The sequence below is a fragment of the Tenrec ecaudatus genome, chromosome 17, assembly GCF_050624435.1.
Source record: "Tenrec ecaudatus isolate mTenEca1 chromosome 17, mTenEca1.hap1, whole genome shotgun sequence".
Classification (NCBI taxonomy): domain Eukaryota; kingdom Metazoa; phylum Chordata; class Mammalia; order Afrosoricida; family Tenrecidae; genus Tenrec; species Tenrec ecaudatus.
In genome coordinates, this window is record NC_134546.1 from 1,681,981 (window position 1) to 1,694,097 (window position 12,117).

The 12,117-nt window shown below is 38.2% G+C and overlaps 1 protein-coding gene across 4 annotated transcripts in view; it reads right to left on the reverse strand.

Annotated features, from left to right (window-relative positions):
- Nucleotides 1–12,117, reverse strand: part of CCDC88A (coiled-coil domain containing 88A) — a 128,822-nt gene that overhangs the window by 43,426 nt on the left and 73,279 nt on the right. For all 4 annotated transcript variants that reach the window (XM_075535648.1, XM_075535647.1, XM_075535646.1 and 1 more), the window contains 5 exons: nt 11,737–11,895; nt 7,757–7,903; nt 7,072–7,216; nt 4,273–4,457; nt 3,377–3,514 (listed from right to left, as the gene is read on the reverse strand). In XM_075535648.1, the coding sequence (XP_075391763.1) occupies nt 3,377–3,514; nt 4,273–4,457; nt 7,072–7,216; nt 7,757–7,903; nt 11,737–11,895 (774 nt within the window). The remainder of the gene's footprint in view (nt 1–3,376; nt 3,515–4,272; nt 4,458–7,071; nt 7,217–7,756; nt 7,904–11,736; nt 11,896–12,117) is intronic.

Here is a 12,117-nt window from a genome sequence, read left to right on the forward strand (position 1 = left end):
TTTTTTTAATGGCAAGTCACCCAATCCTTCCAGTTTTGAGTTTCTTCTGAAACAGATCTGACAGCATCTCTGAGGTTTCCTGCCACAGGATCTCTTGGTAGTAGAGTCAGAGTGCAGCTGGATAACTCTGTGATTCTACGCAGAGACTCTCTATCTATCTGTGGCCTACTTCACAGACTTGAAAGAAGTGGTATTGAAAATGCTATGTTAGGGGAAAAATAAAAAGAGGACCTGATGCAAAGGGCTTAAGTGGAGAGCAGATGCTTTGAAAATGATCAGGGCAAAGAATGTACGGATGTGCTTTATACAACTGATGTATGTCTATGTATGGATTGTGGTAAGAGTTGTATGAGCCCCTAATAAAATGTTTACAAAAAAAAAAAGAAAATGCTATGTTGCTGTGGGGTGTTACCAAGTAAATTCTGTCACCTGGTTCTTTGAGATTTTTATGAGATTATTAAGTAGGCAGGCAATTTTTAAAAATTCTAAGCTTTTTCTTAAACTCTGAAATACACGGGATAGACATGAGGTAAAAACTGCTCTATTGTTAGATGGCACTAAGTCTGTTCTGATTTATTGTGGGCCTGTGTGGAACAAACAAAACACAACCCCTTCCCTGCATCATCCCCATAATTGTTATGCTTTAGCCCACTGATGCTGCTACTGTGTCAATATTCACCGATCCTCTACTTTACCAAACATGATGTCCAAATTCAAGGACTGGCTGCTCCTGATAACATGCCCCAAGTACATGAGATAAAAATCACACTATCCTTGCTTTAACTAGTGCTCTGGCTGTACTTTTTCCAAAACAGATTTATTTGTTCTTCTGGTAGTCCATGGTACTTTCAATTTTCTTCATTAGTCCATAATGCAAATGCAACAATTCGTCAGCCGTCTTCCTTCTTTATTGTTCCACTTTCGCATGCAGACGAGATTGAAATACCAGGTTTGGGTCAGGCACATCTTCCTCTTCGCAGTGACATCCTAGCTCTTCAACACCCTACAGAGGTCTTGTGCAGATTTTCCCAGTGTCATCTGTCCTTTAACTTCTTGATGGCTGATTCCAGGACCAAGGACTGTGGATCCAGCAAACGAAACCCTTGACAACTTCAATTCTATCTCCACCTATCTTCATGTCTAGTGGTTCAGTTGTGAAGACTTGGGTTTTGTTTATGTTGAGTTGCCATCCCCACTGTAAAGTTGCAGTCGTTGATTTCTAAAAGCAAGCGCTCCAAGTTTCTCCCATTTCTCGCACAGCATAGGCTAGTAAGCCTTCCTCCAATTCTGATGCCCACGCCCACTTTTTTCATTTGGTCCCCACGCAGATCGTCAAGCATGGTAAAATGATGCAATTTTGACACACCCTTTCTGAATTTAAACCATTAGTATTCTTGTTCTTCTCTGATGGACTCTTTTCCATATACAAGTTCTACATGAATAATTTAGTGTTCTAGAACTGCCATTAAGTGCAATGCTATCTGTAGTTTATGATCCACACAGATAAATGCCTTCTCATATTACACATGCACACACATGCACTCGCGTGAGCGCATGCACACACCTTTCTGGGAGGTTCTTGTCAGCAATGATCTCCCTCATGCCATGCCCTTTCCTGAATCTTTCTTGATTTTCTAGGAGTTGCCTCTTGGTGTCCTACTGCAACCATTGTTGAGTGATCTTCAGCAAAATTTTACTTGTGTATGATACAAATGACATTGTTAGATAATTTTTGCATCCTCTTCGGTCTTTGTTCTTTGGAACGGCCACAAATATGGATTTCTTGTCAGACAAGTGAGGATTTCCAATGCTTGCTGAAATATTTCAATTGGTATTCCATCAATTCCTGTAACCTTGTTTTTGGTTACAGGAATTGCCTACAGTACAGTTTGGACTTCTTCCTTCAATACAATTGGTTCTTAATTATATGCTTGAAATGGGAATGTCAATTAATTCTTTTTGGTACAGAGACTGTGTATTCTTTCCATCTTCTTTTACTGCTTCCTGCATCATTCAGTATTTTACTCATGGATATCTTCTGTGGTAGTTCCATAATCTGTTGTCAATTTGAGACAAGAGTGAAGTGAAGGAGTTAAGCCTGTCAATCAGATTGCAGCTGGATGGCCTCATTTGGAGAGGCTATGGAGATCAATAGCTCACTGCAGGTGGAACACTCCTCACTTTCTGAAACATTTACTGACAACCAGCCTGATGGAGCTACACTGATGTAGCCAGAGCCCTGCGAGACTTCCACAGTCACTGGACCCACAAGGCTTTCCACCCAGTGGCCTGTGATCTTCCTGCCTTTGGCATTATTGCATGTCTGCGTGAGTCTTAAGAAGAATTTATGGTCTAGTATTGGGCATATGGACTAATATTGGACTTACGGACTTTATCTGGACTGAGCTTGGATGTTTTCTTAATGTACAATTGCTCTTGTATATTCAGCTCTTTCTTATACATGAGTGTCTATAAATTTGTTTCTCTAGTCTAACCAGACTAACACACCTTCAATATTAAGAATGGGGAATTTTAATTTTCTCTTCAATTCTTGCAGCTGAGGAGATGTGCTAAGCTGTGCTTTCTTTGGGGCTTTCAAACTTCAGTCTTTACACATCACATTGTGATACTCGTATTGTCTTCTTGAGTTAATCCTTTGAAAATTTCCCCCCTCAATATTTTCTGTTTATTGGTCCAGTGATGAGGATTTTAGTTTTCTTTTTTCTTTTTAACATTTTATTAGGGACTCATACAACTCTTATCACAATCCATACATATACATACATCAATTATATAAAGCACATCTGTACATTCTTTGCCCTAATCATCCTCAAAGCATTTGCTCTCCACTTAAGCCCTTTGCATCAGGTCCTCTTTTTCAGCTCTTTGATTTAATAATTTCTCAAATTTGTTTACCTATATAATGCTCAAGAGAAAGTTTCAAAGTGTCCTCTGATATTCGCTTTAGTCTGTGCTTTCTTCTTTGTTTTTAATGACCTTCTTCTTTCTACATGTATGATGCTCTTGATGTCCTCCCACAGCTCATTGGGTCTTCTGTCATTAGTGCTCAGTGTCAAATCTGTACTTGAAATGTTCTTGAAATTCAGGTGTGATATACTCATCATCGTATTATTGTTGGACTTAATTTCACTTTCTTTAGCTTCAACCTGAATGAAGTTGCATATAAACAATTGTCTGTTCCACAGTCAGCCCCTGGCCTTGTTTTGGCTGATACTGAGTTACTGCTAACTTAAACTGCTTTCGTGACTTTAAAAATCTTAAAAATTCTAAAATAATTTCTTTCAATGTAATAAGCATTTTGTTTAAAATAGCACTTTAAAAAAATTAAAAATGCCTATTTTTTATACTTATTTACCTGTCTCTCTGAATTTTCTCTAAGTGTTTCTATTGTTTTTTCAAGCTGAGCTTTTTCCTTCATTAGATCCTTGCTTAAATTCTGACAATTCTGAAGACTTTGCTTCTCTTGAATGATCTCATTCTCAAGAATATGAACCTAGAAAAAATTAAATCACAAAAGCAATGTCATTAAGTACTTTTACCAACATGCAAAACAAGGAATATCAGTGAGTACAAAATAAAATGTAGTTTTAATATCCTACTGGTAAACTGGAGAAATGAAAACATATTGATCAAATGTTTGGTGTTTTAAAGTAATTATTCATTTTTTAAAGGTATGACAATGTTACTGTTCTTGTTTTAAAAATTTATTCCCTTGAGGGAGGGGGGAAAGGGGAGGGAGGAGAAAAAAAAAAGAGGACCTGATGCAAGGGGCTTAAGTGGAGAGCAAATGCCTTGAGAATGATTGGGGCAGGGAATGTATGGATGTGCTTTATACACATTGATGTATGTATATGTATGGATTGTGAAAAGAGTTGTATGAGTCCCTAATAAAATGTAAAAAAAGAAAAGAGGAGAAAAAAAATGTATTCCTTATTTGTTGGGGGATCTACATGGAAATAGTCAAGGATGAAATGACAGGATGTTTACGATTTGCATCAAAACTATCTAGTGGTGTTGGGGAGAACAGGCAGGAGTAGAAATTAAATATTAGCTCTATGTTAATAACTGCTGAAGCTGAGTAAACAATACATAGGAGGTCATTCTTCCTACAACATTCACATGTGTGGAAAAAATTATGTTAAAACAAACATTACTGAGGGTACCTTTAAAAAACAAAATAATAAATATTCTACCACAATCCTACTTACATTTATTTTCACACATACATTAAACATTAAAATTTTTACTTACCTTTTTATTAAGCCTTTGATTTTCCTTTTCAATTTTGAGGATTTTAGATGTGTTGCCTTCTACAGAATCCCTACTACTCCGAAGCTCTTCCACGGTTTTTGTCAAACTTTGATTTTCCATCTCCAATTTCAATAACTTACTTGATGTGAGCTCATTTACCTCATGGCCCAGGGATTTCTGCGGTGCTGTGATATTGAAAAACACACGATTGGTAAGACTCCATACTCTTTACTACTTAAAACATTGTGTGTAAACATGTGTCACCTAGTCCTTAGCTTCGTAAAGCAAATAAAATTATGAGATAGACACAGGAAAAAAATAAGGTAAGAGAAAGTTAAACCTGCAATTTTCATGAGTACATAAGCAAGATGTTTAAAGCACAGAATAAAGACTTGGGTTCCAGCCCTAGAAGATTTCTCATGGAGCAGCGAATGCCCAAGTCACTTTCACATCAGTGAGACTTAGGTTGTTCATGTAAATACAGTAGCGCCTCACACTGACACTGTGTGTATTGAGTAAGTAAGAGGCTATCCTGTGCGACACTGCAGAACCGTTACAGGAGGGCAGTGTGAAGAGCGCACACACTAATGTGCCTCTGACTGGCTGTGCTGAGGACGTCTCCTGATGCTGACGTTCAAGAAGCACATGGACTCCATAAGTGCCGAGGAAATCCTCTTTCTATAGAGATTTCAGCATTACATGCCATTACATGCTCTCAACACAAAAACCTGGTCTCTAGTTCTGGAAGTGTTCTCTTCACAACATCAGTAAGCTAAAAGAAATTATTAAGAAGAAATTAGACCAGGTCCATTGAAAATTTTGATGACATAATAGTATTAACAAGTTAATGTATAATTTACTTCAAAATCTTAGATATTTCAGTAGATAAAAGAAGGATTTCTCTATTTTTAAGCATGTTTGAAAATCTCCATCATGAAGAGCAAAGTACCACATATAAAAACATTGATCTCTACATGGATATATCTTCTAAATTAGTAAAAATAATTCAGTAAACATTTTACAGTAAAATACCTCCCAGAGTTTAAGTGTCAATTTTTATTTCCAGCTTTTGTTTTAGTTCATATAGTGCTAATCTTTTATAAAATGCTGACATACTGCAGTAGTCATTTTTTTTCCTTTAAAAATAATTCTTTTTAATTGGGGGTTCTTACAGATCTTATAACAATCCATAATTTAATTGTATCAAGTACACTTGTACATATGTTGCCATCATTTCAAAATATTTTCTACCTGACCCCTTGGTTAATCCCTTTTTTGTTCTGTCACTTTTTTATTGCCAAATCAGAATGACAATCTTGGATAACCAATGAGGGTGTTCTACTCTGTGGTAGAATAGACTCATTAGCACACAATAAACATTCATGACTACGCTACAGTACATGATATACATTAGGAACACTCCTTACTAGGTGCATAAGGCCACACTACACAGAATCTTCAGTGACGCTAGAATACATCTTTAATAACATGGGAAAGTGCTATCTTAGCTGGAAAAAAGTAATCTGAATTGTATATACACATTAACCCGATGGTGTTTAAGATTGTCATCAAATTTTCTGAAATGTAAAAATTATTTAAGAAATTAACTAGTGAAAAAAAAAAGAAATTAACTAGTGATTTTTATTTTTTCACACTTTTGCATATTTTCTACAAAGAAGACATTTGTATGATTTTTTAAAGGCATAAAAAAATTCACCAATTAATAGGAATACCTAGATGTACAGCCCCAACTATGATCCATTATAAAACAACTGTGATGTAAAGGTAACATTTGGAATACTTCCTAAAGAGTATTGACAAATTTAATCTCCACACCAACCAAGGGAGGACTTAACTATTAGTCTCCACTTAACAGGTAAGAAATTGTTTGGAGAGCAATTACTTTGAGAATGATGAGGGCAATGAATGTACAAATGTGCTTTACACAAATGATGTATGTATGGATTGTGATAAGAGTTGAATGAGCCCCTAAGAAAACAATTAAAAAAAGAAATTGTTAACTAACTGAATAATTTTAATTATTCTTATAGAAACCATTTCCTTAAATGAGGTACTTTTAAAAATAAGACATTTTATATGGGATAATATAGTACCCCCAAAGTTACATTTATCCGGGGCCTTTTATTATCTCCAGGGAATGAGTGGGCTGCAGTAGCTAGTAGGTAACATTCTATCATGGGAATTAGCATGTAGACCGACGAAAACTCACACTCTACCAACACTGCCACCACGGAATCACTCTGACTCACAGAAACCCTGTCTGTGGAACAAGGTTCAAAGGGCACCTGTGAGTTTCTGGACCATCACCCTTTATGGGAGAAAAATGCCTGGAGGTTTTGAACTGCTAATCTCGCACTTAACAGCCCACTATGTAACCACCTGCTTTGCAGGCACATGCCGTAAATTGCCTCAATTCCCTTTATTCTAACAACACACGCACATGTTGGCTTCCTAACTAGGTTTTGCTCATACACAAAGCGCAGGCTCACCCATTAACATGAGCTCACTGTTTTGCTGACAGATGCGTATACTTCTCTCAAAATAAAATGATTAAAGTAGCAGTCTAGGGCCTTTGTGAGACTAACATGATGTACTGCCCAAATAGCTAGTCAAATCTTTTACTGCACGCCTGGCACTGAGTTCAAACCCAACAAGGCAGCTGGTTTTCTGAGGTATTTCCAGGCAAGGGAAATGCAGAACTGAAATAAAATGTCCAGAAACTTACTCAATTCGTCTTAACTTATTCAGTCATCCATTCACATCAAACATTTGCAATACCTTCAGAAAGTTCACTAGTTCTGGATATCTGTTCCAGCTCCCAGCCAAGATGTAATGATTCATCCATACTTTGCTTTTGTGCCATTTCCAAAGTCATATTTTCTTCCATCAATTCTTCAATTTTTTTCCTATCCATATCACGTTCCTGTTATTGGCATAGGCAGGGGAGTACGAAGAGAAAGTAAAAACAAGAAATGGTCACACACTTTTCAAGCTAATATTTTACTACTTAGAAATTTAATTTTTTCAGAAGTCAATCTGAGCTCCTTAAAAATGTCATAGTTTTAAAGAAATACTTATTATAGGTGCCTAGTATCCTTTTGGGGACACTGTGAAAATCTTCCTTCTTAAGACACTATCGTGTTTTGGTGATATAGTAAAAGAATTCTAACCCATCATTTTGGGTATATATGTTTATATGTGCATTTTTAAGGTATGAGCGAGCACACATTTAACTTACAGCCTGCCCCATCCTCCCCCAAAGATAGAAGACAAAATAAATCATCCACATCCAATAAAAACAGACATTTCTACAATCCTATATTATTGCAGATAACTTCTTTAGCTCTCTCCTCTCTGCTAGAGCCACAAGGATACGAGTCACCCTTGCAGTTATGCAGAAGTCAGCTTACTCTTAGACATTTTCCTCAGAGGCCACAAGCTTGATCTACCTCATAATACGTACCATCTCCATATCATGCAGTTTAGCCTTTAATTGTAAATTCTCCTTTTCTAGTTCATGTAATTTATCAGAACGAGCTCGAGTTCCTTCTAGTTGGTCTTCCAACATGGTTTTAGTTTCCAATAAAACCTGATTGTCTTCTTTTAATTCCTGTAAGTATTTCAAATAGACTTATCATAAACACATTAATATAGCTTCATTTTAAGCTATAGGACATAAAAACTTAATCATAAAACACTAAGTTGTCTTTATCCATAACCCTATGCAAGAGCAGAGCTTCTGAGTAACAAAAATTGTCATGCTTTCCTAGTTCATTAAGCTATTATGTAAACAAAATATTCAGTACTTCCATTAAAAAGTATAATACTATATTTTCCACAAGGTATTGTCAAGGTATATTTAAGCTTCTTATAAGGTACTAAGTACATGTAGTTGTTCGGACACTTGTGACATACATCTCCACTAAATCTAGGCTTAATTTCCTGACTGAAATAGACTCAGAGGTTTCTTCCTAGTTACAACTGTACCTTGAAGAAGAATTTGAGGTTTTGTAGTAAGCACCAAAACTTGGACGAGAACTCACATGCATCAAATACCAAAGCTCTATCAAGAAACATTTTACATAAGCACCTTGAGAAAATGCTTAAAATCTCCACATATGGCTTCAAGCTATGTGTTTACAAGCCTATCGTGCTAAACTATAAGCCTGTGGCTCATACACTAAGGCAGAGATAAATTCTATTCAGACAGTACGTGGTGAGGGGAATCACTTGGAGTGACTCCTCTAGCAAATGGCAGGGTGAGCACTTGTGGAGGGCTAAGTGGGGCTAAGGGTGGGTATGAGGCATCTCAGAAGCTGGCGAGGATCCCAGGACTATCAAGGAGGAAGAGTCATCAATGGAAGTGCTCCCTAAAGTGCTGGAGCTGAGACCAGAAGCACCAAAGGCTGTGACACACAGACCATCAGACAGAGCAAAGACAGCGTGAGGAGATCAGCGGCTGAGGCAAGAAGACCCAGACAGAGCCGAGGGGCAAGTGTGAGACTGTGAGGATGAACAGCAGGCAAGCTTCCTGGTCCGCATGACTGAGAGGCTAAGGAAGAGAGACACACAGACCCACACTTGGTTTCTTCCTGAGAGGCACAGCTGTAAACCAAATACCATACCCTTCATGTTTTATGGTCCTGACGCGTGATCAGCTATTAAGTTCCCTAATAACCCACCATAATTTTGAGGATTGTCTGGGAGTGCTGAGGGGCCACTGCAAGGCTGTTTTAGAATGCATAAAGAAGGATGGAGGGTGAAGGCATGTCTGGCCTTTGCCTTGTTGCCACTGGTCCTGGGCTGGTGTGGAAATACATTCTCTTTTGTGTAGTCAGAGGGGATCAGATGTGGCCCCTACGCCACATCTCATAGTGGCAATACTGTAATGAACATATACATTAAAGAATTTATACGCACTCTACCTTATTAATAATCTATTGGCCCTATTTTCTGGTCACTATCCAAGGAGAGAATACAAGGATGTTTACTTGTGTTTTACGGACTATTGTGTGGATCCTAACAAACAACAGAGAGCCTTGAGAAGAATGGGAATTCAAACACACTTCACTGTGCTCATAAGGAACCGGCACAGTGGGCAGGGGCAGTTACACAAAGAGAACAAGGGAATCCTGCATGCTGTACAATCAGAGCAGGTATGCATGCAGGTGTGTCCTCTCACCATATTTGCTGAAATCTGTCCGCTGAGCAAATCCTCAGAGGAGCTGGATTATGTGATGAAGCGTGCAGCATCAAGACGGGAGGAAGGCTTATTAACCAACTCCTGTATGCAGATACACAACCTTGCTGGTCGAAGCGAAAAGACTTGAAATTATTTGCTGATGAAGATGAAGGATTGTAACTTTCAGTATGGATTACAACTTAGTGTGAAGAAAACCAAAATCCTCACAACTGGACCAATAGTTAACATGATAAATCAAGAAAAGATTGGGGTTGTCAAGGATTGGTTGATCCACCGTCAATGCTCATGGAAGCAGTAGTCAAGAGATCCAATGACATGTCACACTGGGTCAATTTGTCGCACAAGAGCTCTTTAGAGTTTGAAAAGCAAAGATAATACTTTAAGGCAAAGGTTCTCACCTGTGGGTCCAGTGCGACCCCTTTGGGGGTCGAATGGCCCTTTCACAGGGGTCGCCCGATTCATAACAGTAGCAAAATTACAGTTATGAAGTAGCAACGAAAATAAATTTTTGGTTGGGGGGGGTGGTGTTCGCCACAACATGAGGAACTGTATTAAAGGGTCGCGGCATTAGGAAGGTTGAGAATCACTGCTTTAAGGACTAAGCTGTGCCTGACACAAACCTTGGTATGTTCCACTACCTTATATGCATGGGAAAGTTGAACATTGACTAAGGAAGACCAAAGAGGATACGATGCATTTGAATTATGGTGCTAGCAGAGACTACTGAAAGGTCCACAAACTGACAAAAGAAATGGCAGATCTGTCTTGGAAAAAGCTCAGGTAAAATGCTCCTTCAAGGCAAGGCTGGTGAGACTGGTCTCAGTGTATTTTGGACATGTTTTCAGGAGAGACCAGTCCCTAGAGAAGGACATCCTGCTTGGTAAAATAAAGGAGCAATGAAAAAGAGGAAGGTCCTTGACAAGACAGATGATCCATACACAATGGCTGTTAACAATGGGCTTAAACATAAGAACAATTGTGAGGATGACGAAGGACCAGGCAACGTTTTGCTATGTTCTGCACAGGGTCGCTTTATGAGTCAAAACTAACAACATCCCTGCTACAATGTCCCAACTACTTTCTCTTGCACCATTCTCATTATATATACCTTCTCTATCCCCACACTGAAACTGCCCACAATCCCTTCTGGAGACAGAAAACAAGGACATTTTTTAAAGGGATACAAGGTTTGTTGCATTCTTGTTTCCAAACTCAACTTCAAGTAACATTAATCTGGAACCATCCAGCAAGAACTTTTTTCCCAATCTGTTTACACATGTATACATGTCCATGTATATATTTTATTGATCCTAACTTGCTAAGTTTAACAGCCATCAAAAGTATTTTTGCTTTGACATTGAGGACAAGTTTGAGATGATAAAGACAAATAATTTTACTTTGATTATGGGAGAAGGGCTTTAAATGTCTGTATGGCCTGTGGTGCTAACGGCATGAAAGAGGAACCCCAAAAGTTCAATGCAATCACTGTTGTTAAAAATCTAAACCACAGTCTAAGCAATATGCTGACTGTGTCAAGTTGAATAGAGTCCTCCCAAATGTATGTTAGAATCCCAATCCTTCTATGCATGGAGAGTAGTTCTAGTGGCACAGTAATTAAGTGCTTAGCTGCCAGGTGAAAGGTCAGTCGTTCTAATTCATCCAGCAGCTCTGGTAAAGAAGGTCATCTGCTCCCAGAGGTGACAGCCTTAAGAACCCTATAGGGCAAGCAGTACCCCACCGTCCTGTAGGGTCTCTAAGTATCAGAATCAGCTCAATGGAACACACAACATATATGTGTATGTGATTCCATCTGGGGCCTCTGTTTATGTGAATGAGGACATATTGGTGTAGAGTATATCTTCAACCTACTTACTTTGCAATATAAATATAGATCAGGCAAAGAAGCAAGGAAGCCGGAAAACAGAGTCCGAGCGGATGCCAAGGAATGCCAAGAAGAAGCTGAGACAAAGATTTTTCCCTCCAGGGTGGAGCGAGAGAGCTCTGCCTTCCTTTAGAACACGCATCCTAAATTCAGATTTCCAGCCTCCTAAATTGTGAGAAAATAAATGTCTGTCCACTAAAGTCCTTTATGTGTGGTATTTATTTAGAGTAGCACTAAATGACCAAGGCACTGACTCATCTTTTCAGAAACACAGGAGTATATGCAGTCTGTTCAGCACACCAAGTTTCCTCACATTCACTTCAAAAATAACAACTGCTGTTTAAATTAGGCCACATACCTCCACTCTTGCCTTATAAAACTCAATATCATGCAGCCTCTCTCTGTATCTGCTGGCTTCACTTTCTAGCTTATCCACTCTGATAGCTTTTTCTCGAAGTGCATCCAATTCATCTCGGTACATTCTGGCAGAACGAGCATCCGAAAGCAGATTCATGTTCTAAATATAAAAAGTTAATGTAAGATTGTCTTTTATTTTAAAATGGAGATTCATTGGCTGTAGTTTCTAAAAAAATGTATACTTTAATAGGGTGAATCTTATGGTATGTAAACTTTATCTCAATAACATGTTTTAAAAATGAGGCTACAGAGTAAAATGTTAGTCAAAGAGGGAAAATGTCTGATTCCACTCATGTGAAAAACTGATAACAGGTAAACATAG